This window comes from Chanodichthys erythropterus, chromosome 19, assembly GCF_024489055.1.
Source record: "Chanodichthys erythropterus isolate Z2021 chromosome 19, ASM2448905v1, whole genome shotgun sequence".
NCBI lineage: Eukaryota > Metazoa > Chordata > Actinopteri > Cypriniformes > Xenocyprididae > Chanodichthys > Chanodichthys erythropterus.
The window spans coordinates 33,306,530-33,333,037 of NC_090239.1; the positions used below are offsets into that span (position 1 = coordinate 33,306,530).

Genomic DNA, 26,508 nt, shown 5'->3' on the forward strand with positions numbered 1-26,508 from the left:
ACAGTTGGTGTTATGTTGAGATTTATATAAGAATGAGGAAACAATGGAGTTTGAGACTCACTGTATGTTATTTCGATGTACTAAACTCTTGTTATTTGACTATGCCAAGATAAATTCAATTTTTAATTCTAGGGCACCTTTAAACAAACTTGTTTGAGCTTTGAGCCTACATTCATTACAAGCAACATACTAGTAAAGTAGTTAAAATCAGATACTCTGTGGCCCGGTTTCACAGACAGGGTTTAGCCTAAGCCAGGTCTTAGTAAAATTTGGTGTCTTGTAACTTGTAATGGAGTCATTTTCACTGTAAGGTATCTCTACTTTTACTTAAGTATGGTTTTCAGGTACTCTTTACCCCTCTGAACATTACTAGAAATTAATCTCAGAATGATTTCACAATATCAGTTTTATTTCATGATGACAGTATACTGTATCACAATATAGTTATTCTGGTTATTTTATTTTATCGTTGTTATTAAAAATACGTCACCTCCACTACCCCAACCCTAAACCTACCCTTTCAATAATGCAAATGCAGTAATGAAATGACGAAATATTGATGTGTATTGATCATGCCCAGCGGCCATAGCTGTAGCCTCTGGCTGTAGCTAGCTTTACTAGTGGAGGCGATGTATTTCCTGTTCGAGAGTGGAGCTCCACTCGCCCCCTCAGGCTGCAGCCAGCTAACCCATATTGAAAATTTTGGTGGTCTCTGCCCATACAGAGACCACCGCCGCTGGTGATAAGAGTAAAGTTATAAATTATTTTTTACATTTACTACAGTTTTTCCTGATTTAGTTGGCACAATTTCCCAAAACATTTCATTCAGTTCTCAAAAACATGCCACAGGTGATTTGCTATGTGTTTTAGAAATACATCCTAACACTGGAGAGAGAGCTGAAAAAAAAAATCATCTACAGGTTATATTGTACTTACACATACTCACATAGGCTACACTGTAATTACGGTACGGAACAGTACTTCAGATGATGGAAATTTCACTATTTATGTACAGTAAACTGTAGCAGATTCAACACCCTCAATGATTGGCACATTTATTTGTAGCCAAAGCACTTTTATTTTTGCAGAACTTTTTTTTTTTTTTTTTTTGCAGAGGAGGTAAAGTCTTTTTTAACTCTATTGTATACTTTAATGAAATTTGGCCGAAGGTGCAGAGGATGCTGATTTTTTTCCCCCTTTTAAACTGACAGTACTGGTGTGTTGCATAAGAGTTCGTGTTCAATTCTTTGGTATTTAAACTTTTCTAGTTCTTTTCATCTACTGTAAGAACACTTTACAGTAATGTAATGAAAATGACTTTTTCCTAAAGCTCACTGTATTTTATGGTATAGACATTGAGATGCAAAATTATTCCTGAATTCCAATAAGAGGTTTTTGTTTCAGTGTTTAGAATTGATCTCACTAGTGTTCAATGGGCAGGAAAGTAGTACACAAAGTCTGTGAATTTGTCTAAAATAATTTATTTTGACATGACAGTTTGAGGTTTATACAAGGTGGAGTGTCATAAGATAAGATATAGTAAGAAAATGGTGAATTGTTTCATTAATTGTATAGGTTCTTTCCTATTGAAATGGTTTCTTGAATGAGAAAAAAATGTAGGGCGGGACTTGATTTTGTCCAGCAGCAACTGATTGGATCATAGGATCGTAGTCATTAGCAACTGGGCATCACAGGAACTCCGCTTTGCTGGTTTGAATCTTACCTCTCAGGTAGGTCTTTCAAGGTCTTTTCAAAGCACATCAACTGGTCATGGGGGTTCCCCAGGGATCAGTTCTTAGACCTCTCCACTTCTCCACATACAGTACATCACTGAGACCCACTATGGCACATGTTTGTTCTACACCGATGACACACAACTCTACTTTTCATTTCAACCAGATGATCCAACTAGCTGCATGGATCTCAGACTGCCTGGAGGACATCTTGTCTTGGATAATAGAACATCTCCAATAGCTCAACTTAGCAAAGACAGAGCTTCTCGTCTTCCCTGCCACTAACTGTACATTACAATTTCAACCATGCAGCTAGGTTCATCAACAATAATCCCATCAAGTTTGGTTAGAAATCTTGGAATAATCTTTGATGACCAGCTATACTTCAAAGGCCACACTTCAAGGATGGCATGATCAAGCAGGTTTTGCACTGCGCAACATCAGGCCCTTCCTAACTGAGCATGCTGCACAACTTCTCGTCCAGGCCCTGGTGATTTCTAGGCTGGACTATTGCAATGCTCTCTGGCAGGACATCTGGCCATCATGTGCAATCAAACCTCTACAAATGATTCAGAACACAGCAGCACGACTGTTCTTCAAGTTTAATTGATCAGTTTAATTATTCCAGCTGCTTTGAGAAAAGACCATAAATGATCCGCTACCTGCAGCATCCTCACATGCCATATAGCCTACTAGCTGGGACTCCTTCTTTCTGTTTACAAATGTGACATAATGACGCAAAGACAAACGGTTGCATGTTCGAATTTCCCGCGGAAACCCACCAGTACAGATTTTATTATAAAACATTATTACAAGCTTACCTTTGTGCATCGGGCTAAGGATAGGAGATAGTTTTGAACACTGGCTGGTTATGTACTTGCTCAAATTGATTTTGGATCATTTTTAACCAAAAAAAGTTACATACTGCAGCTTTAAAATTAAGAATGTGTCAATTTTAATTTCATGCTGACTTTAACACATACATATTCAAGGGACAAGTTTGCTAAAATCTTCTTTAGGCACTGGGTGCAGTATACAGCTCTGCTCCAATCAAGTCCAATGGGTGCTCGCAAGATTCTGTTCAGTACTGAGTTAGATTTATTACACGGCTCTGTGGAATATTTGATCATGACTTTGTCAAGCAGAGGATTGTGGTGGTTCTTTCCACCCTCTCTTCAAGATAAAATAATTTCAACTCAAATCCATGCATTTATATTTTTATTAGTTAGGTAGCCATATAGTAAGACGTTTATCTTATAGCCAGCCAGTCATTATTTATAAAAAAACAAAAAAAACAAAAAAAAAACAGGACAACCCCTGCACTTAGTGACGGGGTCCTGATCACTCTGTGGGGGTTTATGTTGTTATAACTGGCTGACTGGACATCATCCCTTTACATACAGAACATAATGTGATTTTATTTCCAACACAATGAAAGTACAAATAATGTTCAAAAAAGAAGATTTTACAGAAAAAGAGACAATAAAGCAAAGCAATCACATTAGTTTCACATTAAAAACAAGTTACAGTTGCTCTAAAGACAATTCAAGCACAATTTATTTGCATCGCAACATTATTTTTGAGATAACTTTGTAAATTATAACTATTTCTCAATATATATATTTGTTATTTTTTTCTATATAAAATTCTGTCTGCATAGGTACAATAAAGACATCTCTTTTGAGGTTTATTTTCCTGAGATCTATTCTTGGGGGAGCGACGGTATCTTGACTGACATGAAGGAAAATTTGTTTTTACATTTTTCATTACTCAGGTGTTTTATTTTTAAAAATGGACTGGCCCATTAAAAACAACATTTCTGATTAACATGATGGTCATTAGCTTTGATATCTATAAAACCCATTTCACTATAAGGGAAAAAAGGCTTCAAAAAACGCTTAAAAAGGAGAGAGAAAAAAACATTTGCCAATGGGCTAAGAAAAAAAAAAACTTTATAAAACAAGTCTTGACATCTTCTGCAGTTTCACCTCTCAAGTAAATCGATAATGTTAATGTTTTGAGATTTTTACTGGGATCAAGATGTTTTGCAGTGTCAAGTTAATTTCAGTTCAGTATTTTTCTGAAATCTAATTTTGAAAGTGGCCAGAAATCTGAAAGTTAACACTAGACTTTGGTATAACTACTGGTCAAACCTCAGCTGTTTAAGGCACAGGAAGAGGAAATGACAATGGCTCAGGTAAAATTAAGAATCTAACGTAGGAGGGAATCAGTTTTTAAGAAATGGACAAAAGATGCAGGATAGATCAGATAATGATAATAAACGCTTTCAAATGATTGTCAACTTTTAAATTATGGGCCCAACCACCATAACCTGTTTATGAGATAACATGCCGTTTATGACTAACGTAAGCAAACTGTTCTTGTCAAACGCAAGGCTGTGTTAAATATGAGAATATTTAGAAAGCACCACAAAGTTGCAGTGTTGCCTAATAATGTTTGACTTGAAGATGGTATTTAAACTTTATGACCTGGTTTCACAGACACGGCTTAGATTAAGCCAGGAGTAGGCCTTAGTTAACTTAGGACATTTAATTAGCTTTTTTTTTTAACTTCTTTAAAAAAAAACTTTACTGGTGTGCATCTTGAGACAAAACAATGGCCCTGACATATTTTAAGATATGTCATTGCAAGTTACTTTCAGTTAAGACGTTCAAACACGCATTTTAGTCTGGAACTAAGCTTAAACCTTGTCTGTGAAACCAGGCATTTAAAAGCTACTGTACATATTTAAACCTTAACCAAAGGCCTAGTTTAAATATAAAATCACAAAAGGTTATCAAAAGAGTTGATTACTCAATTTGTTCTGAAGATGTACATCTACATTTAACAAATCTTGGTAAAGACAAACAGGACATTCTCAAAATGTAGGCCAAACTGTGCTAAATTCTACCCATAGGGGTCATTACAGTTAAACAATTAATGTTAACAATGAACCAAATTCTTTCAGTGCCCCCAAATCAAATGGTCATATGCAGTTAAATTTTTCCAAAGGATGTAAACCAAATCAACCAATTTTGGATTTATATTTTTAGCCAGCAATATATTAATATAGTAAAAGGCATGTTTTTGCTCACCCCCAAATAGGGGCAAATTTGTGGGGTATTTTAAGCTGAAACTTGACCATACCAGAGACTTATATTACATCATGTGAAAGAGGGCATAATAGTTGCCATTTAACCCAACCTGCTGGGTTTGTCCATATTTTACCCAGCTTGGGTTTTTTTAACCCAGCAGTTTTTAGAGTGCAAGGACAGGGGCCAAGTCACAACACAACAGAATCAAGACACAACACAACAGTTTCTCTGACACCATAGGGTGGGCTAAACATTTGGGTTAACAGTTCAAGTGTCTATAAAAATGTTGGTACAGTAAACACGTTGATTTTGTTAGTCCATTAATTCTAGTATATTAGCTTTAACACAGCCTGTATGGTGGCTGAGAAACGCTGCTGCGAAATGGGCTGACTGTGCAATACATTGCTTTGTGTATTGACCCACATTGGAAGTTCAAGAGTTCATAAAAATGATTAGTACAGCAAAAACTGTTAGGCCATTATCCCTAGTATGAAGCGATTATGTTAGCTTTAACACACGCTCTGTTGTGGCTGAGAAACACCACTTTGAAATGGGCTGATAGGCAATAGGATGGCTCAGTGTGTATTGTCCCGCATGGGATGTCCAAGTGTTCATGAAAAAGATCATTAACTGTTCAAAAGTTTTTACATTTTGTTAGACCGTTAGAAAGTGTATGTTGTATGAGAGGTTGCCTTGAGTTCATGACTGGCTCATTCAAATGTAATAATTAGTACATGCAAAGTTAAAGTGTCCATTAAAAAGAGATTGGTGTAATATAAACTGTTAAAATATGGATTTTTTTTGGTTAGATAATTAGACCCTGATTTGTCAGATTTAACACCCCCTTAACAGGAGGAGAAATTCTGACTATCATACTACTACCATTTTTAAAGTAGCTCTACAGATATAGACGATATAGATATGTTGTGTTATTTAAAGGTGAGGTTCACACATCAATACGTAACTAACAAATTAGTAGCTAAAGTAGTTAAGCTAAAATAGTTAAGTAGTTAGTTAATCACACTAGTGTGCAGGAGCACCTCCATTGTGTTTTGACCTGATTCCCTTCTGTTGTGGCTTGTTTCTATTGTGTTGTTAACTTATTTAGCTTTTTTTGTTTTGTGCACCACTGTCCCACCGTAAAAAAATGACACAGCTGAATGGTATTCTAATTGGAAGTGGACAAATTGAGAAGACTGAATACTGACAGCTAAATGTCTCCAATGAGCCAACTGTCTGATTGGATGTAAATATTTGATCAAGTAGGTTTTTATAAGATGACAATAACAAAAAAGGTAAAGGGTAATGAAAGTAGAAAACCCAGATTAGACTAGTAACGCAGCCACTCATATCCAGCCAAATAAAAGTCCACATTGTGAAGTCCACAATGTGTATCATAATATTCTGTTCTTTGCTGGTTAATGATGGGAAATTACACATCAAACTATCATAAAAATGCAAAGGCAGTTAGACACCACTAAACAGCTTTGACAAACATAACATTTCACATTTGTTAAGCTAAAAATATGGAATGGAACCATAGAGTTTTTGTGTTGTTGGGATGAGAAATCACAGGGTTGAAGGTCATGACTGTTGTCCACTCCATTGGGTTTCCATGGGCTGTCGAAGGAACTCCTCCACTTGTCGGGCCATGTCCATGGTCTCATCCAGATCGAATTCACCTTCCGTGTCTAACATGGATTCATTCCTTCAGACACACACACACACACACACACACACACACACACACACACACACACACACACACACACACACACACACACACACACACACACACACACACACACACACACAGCAATCATACAATCATATAATTATAGCTTTGGGAAAGTAATTTGAGCAAGGGTGGAGCAAGAGAAGCAGCACAGAGCTGCAGGAGTCACGTGACTAGAGTGAGGCATGATGACTGACAGGATGATGGCGGAGGCAAAAGCGCAATAGAACTTTTACTGATAAAAGTTGCAGTTTGTCTTCGTTTTGTTGTTGTGTTTTCATTCAAAATAATAATGAACCACAAACTAAGCATTAGTTTCAAAGTAATTTGAAAATCCAAAGATCTTTTAATTATTTGTGTGTTACAAAGCGGGTATAACATATCATCCGTCTTGTTCATTTTATTAATAAAAGTTCTGTTTAATACAAGTGAATTTGTCATTGTTCTATTTTATTGTTGATGTGTTTTTATTAATAAAAATGAACCACAAATTAAGCATTTGTTTTAAAGTAAGACCTTTCATTTATTTGTTACAGTGTGGGAATACCATATCATCAGTCTTATTCATTTTTTTAATAAACGTTCTATGGTTAATATAAGCGAGTTTGTCATTGTACTATTTTATTGTTGTTGTGTTTTCTCATTAAGAGTAATACTGAATTAACATTAAGAATTTGTTGTCTTCTAAGTAAGGGAAAGATCTAACGTAGAAGACCAAATTTGTGCTATAGATCCTGAGAGTCACTGAAAAATATCTTTTCTTGTAAAATATGCGTTGTAAACGTTGTAAAGTTTATTAATATTAATCCCTAGTGTATAGCCTAGATGCTTGATAGATAACTAGAATGCAAGATTAGTTGCTGCTGAGGGACAAATAGACTCACTCTCTTTCTGCTCTCTCTTTGGAATGACTGTAGAAATGGTTGTTAATTGTTAATGTTGGCTATAGACGTGATACAGGTTGGCTTTTTACCGTCAAGTCAATAATGTTTCCAATGAATGTTATTGAACAGATGAATTAATAAAATTAATTTTATTTATTTATTTGTTTAAACGTTTTGATTTATTTATTTTTAACACCCCCACCTATTTTTTTCTTGGGCTCCATGCCATGGGGTGCTGCAGCACACCTTAACCTTACGGTACTGCATACAATCATGTAATTGCAGAAATTGACACTAATAGCATGGGGAAAAAATACATTTTAAAAGTAGAACTTACATTGATGGATAGATTGTGAAGTTATGGTGTTGATTGACAGTGGGTGATGCTGCATGCTCCATGAAGGAATTCCCAGAAGACGGTTCAGGATTGGGTGACGAAAACCTGAGAAGGAAAAGAAAATACATGCAGGAAATTTAATCTAGGTCTGTATTAATATTTGATGTCTTGCTCAAGTAATTTCTTGCAATATACTGGGAATTTTTAATGATTCTGGTATATTGCATTCAAATACACATTATAATATAGTGTGAAATAAGTGTTCAACTTCCACAATTTTGTGTGCACCTAATTTCCCATTATTAAATCAAATTATTGTAATATACTAATATTACAATAAAGCAGATTACTCTGCTTTTATGTGTTTGACCCTGCTTTTCCCTGGATTATTTGTCTTTCAATATTGTTTGGATTTTGCCTTGGACTGATTACCTATGCTGTAACCCCTGCTTTCTTAAATCTCTTTTTATTTTATGCATTGATGAATTTTTTTTTCTTTCAGTATTCTTAAAAAAAATATATATATATATTTTTGGTTTCGGTAAAAAATTTATTTTGCTGCATCACAAGTACATGGTGCATTTTTCTGTTTTATAGATAAGGTTTCTTTGACAGCATTAACTGCTTCCTAATTTCCAAAGATCCCACATAATTTTTAAATTTCAACTTTAAAAGATGAAAATTTGATTAAAGGTGCCGTAGAACATCTTTTTTAAAAGATGTAATATAATGTTAAGGTCCCCTCAATGTGTCTGTGAAGTTGCAGCTCAAAATAGCCCATAGATTTTTTTTTTATTAATTTTTTTTAACTGCCTATTTTGAGGCATAATTAGAAATGCGCCGATTCATGCTGCGGCCCCTTTAAATCGCGCAATCTCCGCCCCCTCCCGAGCTCACTCTATCACTGCATAAACAAAGTTCACACAGCTAATATTACCCTCAAAATGGATCTTTACAAAGTGTTCGTCATGCAGCATGTCTAATCACGTAAGTATGGTATTTATTTGGATGTTTATTTTTGATTCTGAATGAGTTTGATAGTGCTCCATGGCTAACGGCTAATGCTACACTGTTGGAGAGATTTATAAAGAATGAAGTTGTGTTTATGCATTATACAGACTGCAAGTGTTTAATAATGAAAATAGCGACGGCTCTTGTCTCCGTGAATACAGTAAGAAACGATGGTAACTTTAACCACATTTAACAGTACATTAGCAACATGCTAACGAAACATTTAGAAAGACTATTTACAAATATCACTAAAAATATCATGTTATCATGGATCATGTCAGTTATTATCGCTCCATCTGCCATTTTTCGCTATTGTCCTTGCTTGCTTACCTAGTCTGATGATTCAGCTGTGCACATCCAGACGTCCTGCCCTTGTCTAATGCTTGAACAAGAGCTGGCATATGCAAATATTAGGGGCGTACATATTAATGATCCCGACTGTTACGTAACAGTCGGTGATATGTTGAGATTCGCCTGTTCGTCGGAGGTCTTTTAAACAAATGAGATTTATATAAGGAGGAGGAAACAACAGTGTTTGAGACTCACTGTATGTCATTTCCATGTACTGAACTCTTGTTATTTAACTATGCCAAGATAAATTCAATTTTGAATCCTTCACAATTGCTGGGTCATCTGTTTTAATAGATTCCAGTGTTTCCAGAGAGTTTTTTGAGTCAGAGATTTTTTTGGTTGTGGTGTACTCTCAATGAACCTCAATGAAGCTTTGTTTAGGAATACATACCCTGACAGTTTCTTTGTTGCAAAGGCACCAGACACCGGATTTCCTTATAGATCCACCATTTGTATATATTGGCATATGAAGTGGTAACTTTTCTCTAATATCCAGGAAATGCGGATTTGATTGGGATTGTTTTTGACTTTTTTTAAAATAATAACTTGAGAGAAGAGAAAAATACTCACTCAACCTTCACCACCTGCTTGATCTCTGGTTTGACATATCCATCCCCCACGGCTTTTGCTGGAAAAACAAGATCACATACATTAAAGACTTGTTACTATGTTAACAATTTCATTCACATGACCCAAAGTGAGCATTTTCCATCTAAAAAGATCATTTATTCTGGTCCTGGTCTCCCTCCCCCAAAACAGCACATTTTTTATGTCTCCCTAATTAAGCACTCCTGACGAGGGCAGTCAAAACATAATTTTTTCACTACACGATTATTGTAATAGAATGTAGTACATTCTTTGTGCTTTAGTTACCCGTGGTTTAGTGCATTGTTACGCACATCCACAATGTGAGATACACATTCTGACTAGCATGGTCAAGTTCACTTGTACATTTGCATCCTTTTGTGCAGATGCAAGTTCTAATCTGAATAATCTCATATAGGATGCGTTTTATTGAGTTTATTAACCTGTTAATAAAGTACTACAGTTTATTGGTGTTCACTCACTCTTCAGCTTACAATGCTCAGCTGGCAATGCCCAACATTATTTAAAATGATTGGAATATTTGAAACAATTATATCCTTTTCTTTCTTTTTTTTTCACAAACATTGATGCATTATTTAAAAAAATCTGGCATAGTTATTTTTTCTCAGTATTATCATATGCGTTTGATTTAATATCATACAAATATTTCATTATGGTATTGACAATACCAGTATGTTGCCACACCCCTGATTCAATCCATTAACTGATCCAAAACTGAAAGGTTTGTCAAACAAAGAATACATTCAAAGCGTGTACTGTTGAGGTACTCTAGAACCGAAGTTCAGGGAAGTTCAATCTCATTTTTTATATTAGTTTAAAATGTGAACTTACTGTTGATTCTTAGCTTGAGGATAAGTGGAAAAACACAGTCAATGTTAATCTTACTGTTACAAAAGTAATGTAAGAGGGACATTTGTTTGGATGAAGTACCAATTTTGATTCCATAGAAAAAAAACTGCTGTAACACACCAACTGCAACCATTTAACTATTTTTAGAATGTAACTATTTGACAATAAAACAAATGTTAATTATTAAATATATATTATTATTGCTATGATAATTATTATAATTATTGCTGTGGCAGGTCTATTAGTCTGCATTTACACTATGACATTAATGCTCATTAATATTATAAATGACAATCATTGCAATTTCAGGAGTGACTGATCATGTAGCAGAATTAAATGTGGCTGTTACTCTTGACCTCTGCAGACTCAGTGTACGAATGCTCTAAAGCTCACCAATAAAAAAACATGTTGTAAATGGAAACCTTTTGACACTCTTAACAGAATGTGAAAGCAAATATGCATGGGAGTGTTTGAAAGCAGCCGGTTATCGGCGGTTCTGGATTGAGTCATACTGCCAATACTGCAGACTAGGGATGTGCATTGAGAAAGGCATAGAAAATGAATAACGCATTCTACAGAGCCCCTAAAAGGACATGATTAGGCTTGCTGCTGTAGTTCGGTTACATTACAGAAATTCAGATTTCACTGATAACGTGAAGATACTAACAGGACGATGTCAGAGAATTTAGTTCGCAACAGATCCTGGGCGTCATTGACAAATATCTTATTTTGTAAAATGTGTCGTCAGTACTTCTGTTTCCTATTCACAGAGAATTTCTAAAAACTGAACGTGCATTTAAAAGCGATTACCCTGCAGATTGATAGCGGCTCCCTGATGCCTGCAAATTATATACAATATAATTACCCAACTTTATAATTGCAAAAGCATTGAACTAAATTTTTTCCTCCCATCTCATATCTTTTTTTCCCATCACCATTTCCCTTTAGGGCCTCCATAGAATGCGCAATTTCCTTTCCAAACATAGTATTAGGCTTTGGGCACATCCCACTACAGACATCAGATCTACATTAATCACCCAAATTACCTATTTTGGACTCAAAGGGTGATTTTTGCAGGTGATAAGTAATTGTTACAATGCTAACAATCAATCATGACATTTCTGAAACATTTGCAAAAGAAGGTGTGCATACAGTTTGGAGGTGTGCAGTAACGGGAGAAGACTTCCTCTTTGGGCTGGTTGGGATAGAGGAAGAGCAGATGGTTCAAATCACTGATCCGATCAGCCAGAGAGCGGATGGAGAAATCTTTAGTAGTAAAGGGCATCAGGTTCCACACCATCCGTTCTCCTGCACAACAAAACACACATATTCAGTATACGGATTCTGGGTAAAGTCATGCATTTCTGTTCAGCTCGGACCCACATTTGGCTGCATACAACTGCGTTCTGATTAATATCATATTTACTAACCATTTACTGTGCTTCTTACCTGCTTTATTTGGGTTTTCTGCGACCCATGCAATGGTGATGCCTCCGATTTCAGAGTCGCTGAAGCGCAGGAGGAACGTGCCGTTTGGTTTGGACATCAACATGTCCTGAGCTTGCTGCTTGTTCAGAAAACCCAGAATTGCTCTGCAGATGAACATACAACATTTTACCAAATGTACTATTTTTACTGACTGAAGTGTGTTGAATCAGTCTTTCTTTACCCATCATTCCAGTGAGACTTCAGGTGTTTTTTCATTAGCTCAATGACTCCATCAAACCACTGCCAGAATGTGAAGTTCCTGCCCGGCAAACTCTCCTGTTAACACAAGAACACCCAAGACTGGATACCGCATTGCATTCAGTTCATGATCTGAGAAAAAAAAAAAAATCTAAAGTAATGGCTCTAAAGGGAGACAACGCATAATTGGAACAGTTCCTACAGACTTGTGTTAGGAAGTCCAACTTATTTATATTTGCAGCTCTGGTGGCCCACCACTGTTTAATCTATCACACCACATATTCATAATGAACTAAAAATATTTTTATACTTCTCACAATACCATAACAGGTCTCGAACATTGTGTTTTACACCATTGCTTTGGCAAAGCATCTGTCAAATAAACTAAAATCGAAAGCACGATATGGCTAAGTGCCCTTATCAAATCGCAAAAGGCAATGATTTAATGAAATAACCACATAGTTTGTTGAACTGTGTGTTTCAAAGTGACAAATGTAATGTAGACTGAGACACTATATAAATCCAAGATTGATGCATTTAACTTTAATATAGGGTGGGGGGTGGCATACCCCCATGCAGAGGTCCACCCCCATAGTCTTACAGAATCCTGTGGGAAACACTGTAATGCATGCCTCTAAAATGCTCTTTATTAAAAATAATCTCTGCCTAATATGTGTTGCAACATTATTATTCTCTAATCACTTAAAACTCCCACATGACCGAAAGGCTGCATCAGACGATTTAACTGATAGTCAGAATTGTTCAGTCTGATTTGCAAACCACTGAAAAGAATCAACTCAAAGAACATCTTCAGGTCATAAGAGCGCAGATGTACAGATACTGGTTTGTGTTTTATTGATGGTTACCCTATTGAACTGAGACCAGGTGATAGTCATGTTGCAGTAGTCCTCAGGGTTATTGCTGGAGCTGCTGAAGGCTTTCTGAGCGAGGAACACCAGATTGTCTTCTGACAGGCCTCTGTCACTCTGAACCTCTGATTTATATTTCATGTTCAGAGCCTCGCACAATTGCGGCCAAAGCACCTTATCAGGCACTACAAACGGCACTCGACCCTAAGGAGACATTATGAAGAACCTAATGAGTACAGTTGAACACTGTAGTATGTGGCATTTTCAGGATATTTCACTTCATTGCATTTTGGTTGTGTAAAAGGATTTAAAGACATTTCTCCGACAAGCAACAGGATTAAAGATTTCCCCGACAAGTCACAAGCAACAGTGTGGATGCTAGGGCTAGGTTGACTAGGTTGGACCTTCATTTTTATAAACTGAGATCTTTGCTGTCTATGCTGTTTTCACAAAACTTCACTAAACATTATTTGTAGTGCCTTTCATATAATAATCGCAATAAGCTTTGTGCTTTGATAATTTTAATATAAATCAATTTTGTCAATTATATAATGAAATTCAAACAATAAAGTTCAAAACTTGTTAGATGTGAAAAAAGATGTGTGCTCTAACCGGCTCAGAGAAAGCATTATCCCACAATACTGTCGCTGTAGCGTTATTGTCTTGACTCCCATGAACGATGACCACAACAGGCAAGGATAATGTCTGCGCAAGAGAAAAAACAAAAAAAAGGCACAAATTTATTAATGATACAATGCCGCATAATAAGAAAAAACATATAGGAATGAATATGACAAGATTTTGGTTTTAGTTCAATGTTTCACCTTCACGTGAAACACAAGTTCATTTCCTCCCACACTGAACTGAGACTCGAACAGAACCGTAAACTTCTCTTCAGTCACTGACTCCGCCCCACGGCGATCTGACCGCTTAATACGTTTCAGAGACTGTAAACAAGAGCAAAAATAGTCATAAAAAATGAATCATTAAATACATTGAAATATTATTACAAACAATGGATCTGATTCATCAAATCCCACAACATCCACTGAATCAAATAACAGAATGTCAAAAAATAAATTAGTGAAAGAAGAAAATCAATTTTTTGAAATGGAACAGCTTATTTTATTTCTCCCCATAATATGTTTTAGTATATATTAGTATGGGGGGTTGCAAAACATATAATGCAATACAATACAATGATAATTGAGAGATGAACATTCTTCAAAAGCCTGTTGTTTCATATGATTTCAAAAACTGATGTATGGATAATCAAGTTAAACACACATGTGTAACGTAAAGCATTTAAGCACAGTTTACCATGGTCCTGAAGTGTGCACTCAGAGTGCCAGTGGTTTGGTGGTACTCCATCACACAGTTGTTGTTCAGAATCTCTCCACTGCTGTCACTTCAGTATAAAGAAAGGACAAACAAGTCATGTCACTTTTTATTGTCATTTTGCCACATGTACACATGCAGGAACAAACTCAGGGTTACAGGATTGGTTTCAAGTAACCCTCTTTCAAAGAAATGGAAGGTGGATTAAGAATGTTGTATAATTCAAAAGAAATTGACAAAAAAAAATAAAAAAAATTTGCTTGTAGCAATTACAGGCATGGATTTTCACTCTGATGTTGATATTCAGGTGATATTCAAGATGTCCACAATCTGTTATAATAACTTACAGATAAAGGAACCTAGAAAATCGCAACTTTTCATTTTCTGTCAGTCTTAGTACACAATGTAAGAGTCAAGTTTTAAATCGGAAAAATATCGAAACTCTTTGGTCATTTTTGAGCGAGATGCTAACGGTAAAAATCAGATTCAATGAACTATGCTAAACTATGCTAAAAGTGGTACCGCCAGACCTGGAGATCGGCTGAATGGATTGGAAAATGAGCCTATTTTCAAAAAAAGTGGAGTGTTCCTTTAATCTAATGCTTTGTATGCTCATTCAATAACACCTGTCTGATCATTTGACATTTTCTCATTGTTTTCCGAATATGCATCTGCAGTTGTCTTACTATTTTCCTTAAAATAAAAATTTCCTTAAAATAGCAAATTAAGTAGACTGCTTTTCACTTCTTCTTATTTTATTTTTATGATATGTCCACTCTTGTATTAGCTTTGTCTTCCATGTTGTGTGATAGACGTGATAGCCTACCCCTGCCATTTATGGCTGTTAATATGTTAATCTACCAAAGAATTCTATTTTGGATGATAAATAAAGTATTGAATTCAATTTTAACTGTTATGATTATTCTCGGACAGCCTAATGTAATATTTTGTCCAATGTGGCCCCCTACCCCAAATAAGACAAAGCAACAAGTACTACATCTCTTCCATGTTTAAGTTTTAGTCAAAGCCAGATGAGACCTTTGTGTCAATTGCTTGTATTTTTTTCTATAGTTAAAAAAAAAAAAAAAGTTTCTGAAAAAGTGTTTAATCATATTCATTTGGTTCAGTGTATCTGAATGTAGTTTGCGCTCTGTAATCTTACTTGCGGGTGTTCTCGTTCTTGAGTAATGCTTTGGCCTGCTGTTCACTGATGATTGTGGCCTTAACCTGAGGAGGATTCATGTGTACGTTGAGTTTTCCACCGACCAGCAAGCGAACCGTTGCCGAAAATTTTGTCTGAGTCTTCAGCACTTGAGGAGGCTGTTTCTCAATAATAAATGTGCTGCAGAGAGATCAGAAGAAAAGACACTGCTCAAAACCTCACTTCTCTGAGAGAGACAATAGTGTCCAAAGACGGTAGCGACTGCGTACGCACCTGGTGACGAGTGCTGATATGACATCTGTGATGGTAGCGTTGAGTTCAGTGAGAAGTTCTTCTGTGGGTCCAGGTATGGGCAACTGCTGTGTCAGGTGTTCAACTCGACGAATCTGCTGTCTGTTTTGCCAGATCATATCGGCCAATTTCTCACACCTGCATCCACAAAACAAAAACATAAAATACAGTCAAAGAGGAACCTGTTCAAAGCAATGTAGAGCATGCGCATCTCACAAACACAACTGAATCTCAGCGAATTTTGTGCTGCTTTGTTATCATTCAGTGATAACTGTTAAACTCACTTGACTGATTAGCTGTTAGATGACACTCAAAAATGGAAAACTAGAACCAGTAGGGCTCAGATTTTGCTATATTTTTATATTGTGGTAAATACTGTACATCGGTGCAGTGCGGTAAAGTTATTGACATAAAATAATGATAAAGAAACATGCATTGGATGGATGCACATGGATTTTCGTGGAGTGAGGGGAACTAAAATATATGTTTCAAGGGTTATAATGTTAAACGTTTCATTTTATTTACCCAGTATTTTACAATACAAAAATAAAATGTATACTTATTACTTATTTACATCTACATTATTTACATATGTTTATTTACATACATTATATACACAAACTGTATGTGACAATATACCATGTCACTTATCTTGCAAATGCTATTCAGATGCATTTTTTCCGGAATCTATAGTGATTTACACTTGGATAACTAGCATCTCAATTATGTCAATAGGCTGCTTTTGTATATGGTGTGGCCTTAGGGATTGTGTAAAGTGTAAGTCATATTATTTAGCTTAGAAAAAAAGAAAAACAAGCCTACGGTAAGCCCTCAGACAGCCCAGTAAATGTGTGTGTGTATTGTGCATCAGTACCAAGCTTGCAGTATGTCCAGTCCTCCCTCTGATGGTCCTCCGTTTCCTGCGAGCTGCTGTCGTCTCTTCCACTGAATCAGCTCATCATCCACGATCACTGTTTGCTGTTTTCTCAACAGAGCTAGGGTTCTCTGATGCTTCTCAGCCAATTCCTACACACAAACACACATTATATTATTCAACTGCTGGAAAATTTGATATCAAATATTGCTTCTGATTTCCACAACAGACATGTGTATCATATGTACCTGTCTGTATTTCTGTAAGGTGTTGGCCTCTCGTGTGAGCCAGGCCTCTAGCGTGGACTTCCTGCTTTGCAGACCCGATTCTCTTTGAACACGCTCGGCTGGAGGAAGGCTGGCCAAACTACTCAACTGAGCTACTCGGGGAGACAGAGAAAAACTTATCAGTAAAAATACAAGTTAGAGTTCACATATATAGACTATTGGAGTAAAGTGTACACCAATTACATACTGTATGTTAATGTGATTGAAAAAAGGAATGCCTTCTGCTGTTTCGTGTGAATGTACTATATAGTACTATGTACTATATAAATAATCTGACATTAATTGCAATCTTGAATTGATTAATTAGCAGAAGCAATTACTCCAACAACTTACATTGTTGTATGGGAAACGCACCCCACTGAATCAGAATATAACTGACTAACTGAACTGCAAGAACCATATTAATGCATAATTGGGTAACACTTTATTGTAGTGTCCTTGTTACACGTTACATGTAGTTACTATAGTAATAACTATACATTTTGCATATTTACATGCAACTAACCCTAAACCTATAGTAAATATGTGTATTTAATTAATATTACTCAGTTCTTAAGGGGTTAGTTCACCCATAAAAGAAAATTCTGTCATTAATTACTCACCCTCATGTAGTTCCAAACCCGTAAGACTTTCGTTCATCTTTGGAACACAAATGAAAAGACAGCAACATAACTACCACTTTGACTTTAAAAAGTTCATAAGTTTATATGTGTATATAAGCCTAAATTCAATCTGTTCATCATATAAAGCAATGCTTCTCTTTCTCTTTCACTGAACTTTTTCTGCCATTCCCCACTTTGGAGGTAGGGAAGGGTTCCGAGCCCCACCTGTCCCCGATCGCCCCAAACAAAATGTTAATAAACTAGGCTTTAAGTTTAACTGTTAAAATGTATTAACTTATTTTATTAACATTACATTTTAAAACATTACATTAAATAACGGCATTAAAAACTTTCAAATAGAGAAAATAAAAGAACAATTACATTATCACTTTGCAATTTATTTAATATATATACATTTTTTTTTATGCGACCATTATTTTAGCACGTTTCCCCTTATTGTTTCCATGGCGACGCGTCATGCACCGCAGCCACAATAACTGTGTGACAGATATAACGCTTTTATTTAGTTTCTCCTTTTTTATTCAAAATATTCACAAACTTGCTTACCATGTCATCAACTATCTGATATTCCGATTCTCAAATATGTAGAAGTGAGTGTGTTTTGTCGTTTAAAAACGTTAATAAATGATCTTGAACTATAACGCAAGATGGGCGCCGCCATGTTTGTTTGCGAAGCCCTGTCAGTCGGATTTATAGGACGTGAATTCATCAATTTCTCCCATAATTCAGGTAAGTAAGTGGCCGGTGATCTGGGAGAAAAATAGAGTAAACTTTATAGTTACTTATACTATGTGTGTTTGTTATGGATAAAACACGCCGGCAAATTATATTTGAATTGATTGTTATTGCTGCTTCCATAGACATCAGTATGTACTTTACAAATTCTAAATGTATTGTTTTACGAGAACTTATGTATATTTAAATGTCTGAAACCTAAAACAAATATTATGTTGTTAAAAACACTGCATGGTTGTGACAAATGACAAGCGCTGCTGAGCGCGTACGTCTCTGGCTCAGTGCCAGCCAAAGCGCGAAACCAGTTTGAATCTGGAAGTTATATGACGTCACTGAACATTCTAAATCCCATACTCTCAGGGGCACAGAAATAAAAATCCCATATGTGGGACAGGACTCAAAAGTTTAAAAGAGATGGGTACAAAAATGACCAAATTTCCTCTCGTTTGTCGTGTCCCACCTGTCATGTCTCTATTCCCCACCAGTGGGGCGTGCCCCACACTTTGAGAAATGCTGATATAAAGCAATCAAGTCTCTTCAGTAAATTTGGAATAAACCACTCACTTCATATGGATTAGTTTTACGATCTCTTTATGAACTTGTTGAAGTGTCAAAGTGGTAGTTCTGGAGCTGTCTATAGAGGGACAGAAAGATCTCAGAATTCATCAAAAAGATCTTCATGCGTGTTCCAAAGATGAACGAAAGTCTTTCTGGTTTGGAACAACATGAGGGTGAGTGATTAATGGCAGAATTTTCATTTAGGGGGGGAACTAATCCTTTAAATGTGGTACTACACTGTAACAAGGGTACCTTGTTATAGTGTAACCCATTATTGTTATGTTTGATTATTGTTTAATGTTTTATGTTGCTTTTATCTATCTGTATTTTTACTGACTGTACAGTCCTTTAGTTAATGTATTTAAATAGTATTTACTATTAAATTAGTATTTATTTAATTAGTATTTACAGAATCAAACATTCAGCTGTGTTGTGGTATAGTACAGAAAAACTCACTATATTTATTATATAGATGATATGTGCGGGATGAGATGACGTATATGTTCATACCCTGTATCCTCAAGCTCTCCTGGTACTGAATGATGAAGTATTCTTGACTGTGCTGCAGCTTCCGGAGGTCGTTCTCTGTGTCCTGTGTCATGACACGCAGCTCCTCAAATGTCTGGTTGATCTGCTGGTATCTTTGAGGGGTCCCATCCACCGGACCTGACCCCGGACTGCTGGCCTGATTACCACAAACATACAAAATATCATTCACTTGTCACAATCCAATCATTAGATCAACAACCAAAGAAACTGCATAGGACTTACATTGGATGCTTCCTGTACCAGTCTTTGCTCAGTGTACAGAATGTGTTTGACGCACCGCACAAGCTCCAAAGGGCAAGGGTCATACGAGCTCTACAAAACATAGGATCATCAAACTCAGATTATCGTGAGAATGAATTAACTCAATTCATCAGAGTAACAAATCTTTTGAAATAAAACATGCAATAGACCTCGATTCATGTCAAATGTTATCACTTTAGTCTATGCGTAATGATTAATACAATTACAATCAAAAGTTGCATGTGTTAATATTATCTAATGGATCTGAATAGTGCTGGTTGCCATGACCAAAAATCTGTATCACATATTTTTTATGATTCTGGTGGTAATTGTTTTGGTAACAGTTTATTTTAGGGTCTTTTAACTAGTTGCGTATAAGCATGCATATTACTAGAATATTGGCTGTTTATTAGTACTTATTAAGCACATATTAATGCATGACCTTATTCACCATTCTTAATCCTACCCAATACCTGAACTTGACCACAAGCTTACTAATTATTAATAAGCAGAAAAATTAGTGTTTATTGAGGGAAAAGTCATAGTTAATGTTACCTATACTAAAGTGTTTCCAATTTTTTTCCTTTGCGTGACATAACTCTGCCAAGCATGAGGCATAAATTCCATCATTCTTTTTTAATATATATATATATATATATATATATATATATATATATATATATATATATATATATATATATATATATATATATACCCACCTTTTGGAAAGCAAAACAAACCATTTTCTTAGTACATTATGTGAATTATTTTGACAAAATACATAATGCAATAAATTTGCACCAGGGTAACAGGTGCATAAGTGCTACAATGGTAGAACTTTACAATAAGGCTCATTAGTTAAACGTTAGTTAATGTTTTAACTAACATGAATTAACCATGAACAATACATTTGTTACTGTATTTACTAATATTCGTTAACGTTAGTAATGAAAATACAGTTGTTCATTGTTGGTTCATGTTAGTTCACAGTGCATTAACTAATGTTAACAATATTTTAATAATGTAATAGTAAATGTTGAAATTAACATTAACAAAAATTAATAAATGCTGTATAAGTGCAGTTCATTATTAGTTCATGTTTACTAATGTAGCTAACTAATGTTAATTAATGAATCTTATTGTAAAGTGTTACAACTACAATTACCCTCAAGCTACATATGACACTTTATGAGTACACTACAATGATTTTAATACAATAATTTTATTCATTTTATTTTCAATTGATATCATGATGTACAAATTATTTGTAGCTTTTTTTATAATAAGCTAAACGTTACACCTGCTCAGCATTTTTTATGTAAACATCCTTTATTTTTATAAAAATACCTGAAATTGCATTAAAATCACATACAAATCATATGCTGTCATAATTGTATATTTATTTTCTTCATGTTCATCAGAATGCAATGGTGGAACTTCATCGGAAGACAGGGAGGTATATGAACAACGGTGTATGAACAGCCTTGTTCAGATCAGTCCAAATCTGACTTTTGTGCATATCTGATTGGAATCACATTATATTTAGCATGAGAAAGTGTGAAAGGTTTAAAAAATCTAAACAAAAAAAACACATGAAATCCGATCTACATTTAGATGTGCTTTGAAATCCTATTCAAATCGAATTTCTGGAATTCCGTTTCAGTCTGACCGCTCTGATTGGATTTTGCGTAGCTTCTTTGCCTATGTCACTTTCTCACACAACATAAAACGTAAACATGTCAGACGTCGTTGCAGAAACAAGGTTGTAATAATAATAATATAATAGAGATATCTCTGTGGTCAAGTGATGAGGTGTCTTCACTTCTTTCACTGAACGGCAGAGACAGCAGCAAATTATAAAGCCGCTCATGCCAGCCTCTGTTTCTGTCACTGCTTCATTAGCAGTCCAGTGCTGCAACTACACCAAGACAACGTTTATTCCAAGACAAAACTGCAAACCCCTCCGTGTTGTTTTTGCTGCAGTCCTACCAACGCAACGTCATTGCCTTGGAAACCAAAGCAGAAAGAAAGCCATGGGACACACAAATCAGATCTGAACAGTTGGAGTACAGTGTCGAGAGTCAATCTTTTAGATCAGATTCCAATCGGACACACAAATAATCAGTGTGAACATAGTCAAAGAGCCTTTGAATGCGCTTCATACTCATCAGATTCATAATTTAGAGGAAACTAAAATAAATTATGATTCTTTATAAAGAAATATGAACTAAACAGTGTGAATACAGTAATAATTCTCCAAATGTGTATACTTTTGGACTAAAAGCCCAAATGGATGTTGGGTAACACAAGCTCTGTGATCACAAATAAACTGGAGCAGATGTGACTGAATAACTACGTCTCATCATTATATTCAAAATATCAATAAATACTAATACTGAGGGATGACCCTAGATGATCTCAATGATCGGTATCAGGGACGATTAAGCTTCTTTTATTTTTAATTGATCAGTATCAGCTATCCTAAGCCTGATCCTTTATTTGACCTCAGCTGTCACGCAGGTGTCGCACGGTAGGTGACGGTATGCACCTTCAAATGGGTTTGCCAACTGCAATTAAAAAGAAGCTCAAATGCGCATGTGACACACAAGAACCAATGAAGTGTGTTCTAGCGTGTCTCACGTGTTCGAGCTTCTTATAAGAATCATTCCGATCCGAGTCATTGATTGGATTGGGGGCACACAAAAAAATTATTGGGACATCCCTAGTGCTGAGGCTTTGAAAATAAAACCAAAGGTTCTAAAAACAAAATATAAAAGTGAGGCGAGCAACGCTTTGCAGGGATAAACAGTTGCTGTTTTAATGATGCAAATGCACCTCGTTTCAGACCCAAATGAAATAAAATGTGAACAGTCCAGGAGGAATCAAACTCAGGTTCAGACCAGTCAATTGAACAAAGTGTTAAAGCACCTTAAAGGTGCCCTAGAATCAGAATTTGAATTTACCTCGGCATAGTTGAATAACAAGAGTTCAGTACATGGAAAAGACATACAGTGAGTTTCAAACTCCATTGTTTCCTCCTTCTAATGTAAATCTCATTTGTTTAAAAGACTTACGGAAAACACTCGGATCTCAACATAACATGTTGCTATACACTGTTAAATGTGGTTAAAGTTACCATCGTTTCTTACTGTATTCACGGAGACGAGAGTCGTTGCTATTTTCATTTTTAAACACGTGCAGTCAGTCTGTATAATTCATTAACACAACTTCATTCTTTATAAATCTCTCCAACAGTGTAGAATTAGACGTTAGCCACAGAGCATATCCTCAAACTCACACAGAATCAAACGTAACCATCTAAATAAATACTTTACTCACATAATTCGAAGCATGCATACAGCATGCATGACGAACATCTTGTAAAGATCCATTTGAGGGTTATATTAGCTGTGTGAACTTTGTAAATGCACTGTAATATAGTCGAGAGCTCGTGTGGCAGAGGAAACGCATTTCTTAAAGGGGCCGTGCTGAAAAAATCAGTGCATAGTTAATGATGCCCCAAAATAGGCAGTTAAAAAAATTATTTAAAAAAAAATCTATGGGGTATTTTGAGCTGAAACTTCACAGACACATTCAGGGGACACCTAGGACTTATATTACATCTTGTAAAAAAAACAATCTAGGGCACCGTTAAAGTACCATCAAGCACAGTTGCCTGTTGTGTGACATCAAATTAAGTTTCATCATTTTTCTTCATATTGCGAAGGAATGTAAAACCATTTCAGAAATTAATTCTTTCCCTGTCCTCTGACTCTATACTTTTTCACAAGTAAAGCAACCAAAAAAACCTAATGTTTAATCCTTGTTGGGTTTGCCTCGTATACCTGCAAATGGCTCTCATACCTTCAGCTGTGTGGCATAATGGCCCAGTTTGATCTTTAGCAAAAAGCCATCTTCACCCATCTGATGCTCTGCCTTCCTCTGCAGCTCCTGGATCAGACCTTCCAGCAGACGCTTGGCTTTAAACTCATCCTGCTGGTTCTCCAGGTCGATGGCATCCCTGCACACGACATAAACGTGTCTCAGTTCATTTCATGCCCTGCTACAATAGCACACAGACTTTATAGACCTTAGTCAGGGTACCACCATATTCTTTTTTTTTTTTTTTAATTAAGCTGTGAGGGATAGAACAGCGTGTTCACTGGATTGTACTGTTGTTTAACAACCTACCAATTGTTCAGTTCTAATTAAAAATTTCTGGGAAAAAAAACCTTGAGTCAAACACTCAATAAAACAGTTATAAAAGTGCATGATCTAGGACCTTTATACAGTGCTTGCCATTGTAAAGACTGTGAGTCTGTCTCTCACTGCCTTATTTCATCTGCATTAAATTCAATATGGCATCTAACCTGAAGGTCCATTACATACATAGATCTGAGCTGCTACTGGAGGAGACACTCACCACGGCTGAGCCTCCAGCCACTGTGCCAGGTAGTGCCGCACCTCAATGGGGAAGTGCTGCCCGTAGAGAGATTGCATCTGATGCAGGGCATCCCCCTGCAGCTGCTGCGCCTGAATCCACAGCGCCATACCTGGCTCTGGACAAAGACAGAGATGTGCGATTGTAACATTAAGAATCGTATGAAAACTGCATTCCACAATGTATTGCGCTAAACTTGACCTTCTGTTTGACGAATGAACTGAAATAATTATCTTGCTCTTGACTCACTGTTTGCTCAGACTGCCACAAGTGACAAACTTTATGGATTAAAAATGCAAAATAAGCACATTTACTTCTGAGAACAAAACTGGACACCGTTTCACATAATATTTAAAGAATGGTATTTTTACACTTGCACCATTGCTTTGGCTAAACATACAGTAGTGGCCAAAAGAGATGTTTAATGTAGGAAAATTGGCTTCTTCGCACTTTTATTAAATATTTATTACATATTAAAGTTGTGCCTGGAGTGTAAAACTAATGTACGTGTTCCACATTTCAGTTTTATCATTTTTCATTATTCAATTGAATTATATGGACATAATATTTTGCCAAGAGGTCATACAAATCTTACACTCAATATTCCCAGCCTATATTTCAATAAATCACTATGTGGCAAATGTAATTATCTATATTATTAAATGTTATTTTGTGGGTTTTAGTGAAAATGACCAGAGGAAAGGAGTCGTCCCTGGCAACCAATTTTTAAAATCTAAATCTGGCCAATCGGTTTTGAAAATTGCTCATGTGCAGAATGTGAATGGTCACAATACCCAAAGAATTATTTCAAAGCACCGTGAGACCACTACCATGCACAAAGTAAAGTGCCATGGCGGGTCAAGGAAGACTAATGAGCATTTTCACAGGAGGATGAAAATCACCTAAATGTGGGAACAGCTTCTAAACATCTGGACGAGACCTCCAACCTCCAATTTCATCTTGAACTGTAAGCCAACAGCTCAAAGAGGCTGGATAGAGAGTTTGTGTACCAGTGAAGAAAACTTATATTAGTTGTATCTATTGCAAAAAGTGCTCAGACTCAGCATTTTGAAGTCTTCAAGTGGCCTTCTCAGTCCCCTGAATTTGAAACCATTGAAAAACCTTTGGGAAATTATAAACCTGAATTGTGACAAGTCATGCACATCTTCTAATGAAGCTCAACTTTGGAAAGAACTTAAAGATGATTGGAAAGAAGTTAAGCATGAGTGTCACGACCACCAGTTGGAGTGCCCTGTCTAGCCACCAGAGGGCACTCCACCCCGGACCTTGGTTCACTGTTTCAGACTACATTTCCCATAACTCACTTCTGGACTCGTTATCCCTGTCATTACACTCAGCTGTTTTGAGTTCTGTAATCAGTGTCTGTCTATTTAGTCTGTGTTTGTTCTGTTCTTGTCATGGTGGTTTAATTTACGGTCACAGGTTTCTGTTTGTGTTTTCCTGTTTTTGTTATGGACTGTTGGATGGATTTTGATCTTTGCTTGGACGACTATGTTTTGGATTGCCTCATTAAAAAGCTGCACTTGGATCTACTTGCCTGTTTCTGTGATTTCCCGTGACATAAACCACCATCATGAACAGATCCAGCAGCAGGAGGGATCGGCCAGTCTCTAGTGGCTGGGGAGGTCGAGGCAGTCTCCAGGATCTAGCGGAGCTTCAGCAGAGGGGTATGGAGGTGCGGAAATTCACCCAACGGTTTTGGTCGCAGGCGGAGAGATTTAATCTCCCTGATTTGGTCCTTAGGGACATGTTTAATCAGTGTCTTGATGAACCCCTGCCGCAATGGGAGATGGAGTTTGTGGGAAATTTAAGTTTCTGGAATTTCTCCAACTACCTGTATCTGCGTGGGAATGGGCAGATACGGATACCTCCAGCACCCGCTCCAGTCCATCAATCCGCTCAAGTTTGGGAATCCTCTCCAGCCCGTGAGCTCGCTCCAGCCAGCAAGTCCGCTCCAAAGCCAGCTCCAGTCCGTGAGTCCGCTCCAGAGGCCTCAGAGGAGGTGGGCACTGAGTCTCCACTTCCCACATCTAAAAGGAGGAAGAGGAGGAGGAAGGCTTCCATCCCTCAAGACCCGGAGGCCTCCCCAGAGCCCGCTCCAGTTAGTGAGTCCACTCCAGTCAGTGAGTCCACTCCAGAGCCCGCTCCAGTCAGTGAGTCCACTCCAGAGCCCGCTCCAGTCAGTGAGTCCACTCCAGAGCCCGCTCCAGTCAGTGAGTCCACTCCAGAGCCC

At 36.6% G+C, this 26,508-nt stretch overlaps 1 protein-coding gene across 2 annotated transcripts in view; it reads right to left on the reverse strand.

The window, feature by feature from the left end:
- Positions 1 to 2,920: 2,920 nt before the first annotated feature.
- stat5b (signal transducer and activator of transcription 5b) overlaps positions 2,921 to 26,508 on the reverse strand; it is a 29,526-nt gene continuing 5,938 nt past the window's right edge. Inside the window, exons 2-19 of one of the 2 annotated variants that reach the window (XM_067368862.1) lie at positions 24,237 to 24,372; positions 23,678 to 23,834; positions 19,796 to 19,885; positions 19,535 to 19,709; positions 17,070 to 17,200; positions 16,822 to 16,973; positions 15,930 to 16,085; positions 15,657 to 15,836; positions 14,477 to 14,564; positions 13,981 to 14,103; positions 13,769 to 13,861; positions 13,154 to 13,360; positions 12,271 to 12,365; positions 12,051 to 12,193; positions 11,754 to 11,909; positions 9,717 to 9,774; positions 7,785 to 7,889; positions 2,921 to 6,536 (exon numbers count right to left, since the gene is read on the reverse strand). In XM_067368862.1, the coding sequence (XP_067224963.1) occupies positions 6,413 to 6,536; positions 7,785 to 7,889; positions 9,717 to 9,774; positions 11,754 to 11,909; positions 12,051 to 12,193; positions 12,271 to 12,365; positions 13,154 to 13,360; positions 13,769 to 13,861; positions 13,981 to 14,103; positions 14,477 to 14,564; positions 15,657 to 15,836; positions 15,930 to 16,085; positions 16,822 to 16,973; positions 17,070 to 17,200; positions 19,535 to 19,709; positions 19,796 to 19,885; positions 23,678 to 23,834; positions 24,237 to 24,364 (2,361 nt within the window). In that variant the 5' untranslated portion in view covers positions 24,365 to 24,372 and the 3' untranslated portion in view covers positions 2,921 to 6,412. Of the gene's footprint in view, positions 6,537 to 7,784; positions 7,890 to 9,716; positions 9,775 to 11,753; positions 11,910 to 12,050; positions 12,194 to 12,270; positions 12,366 to 13,153; positions 13,361 to 13,768; positions 13,862 to 13,980; positions 14,104 to 14,476; positions 14,568 to 15,656; positions 15,837 to 15,929; positions 16,086 to 16,821; positions 16,974 to 17,069; positions 17,201 to 19,534; positions 19,710 to 19,795; positions 19,886 to 23,677; positions 23,835 to 24,236; positions 24,373 to 26,508 lie in introns of both variants that reach the window. The other variant, XM_067368861.1, reaches the window with a different exon arrangement.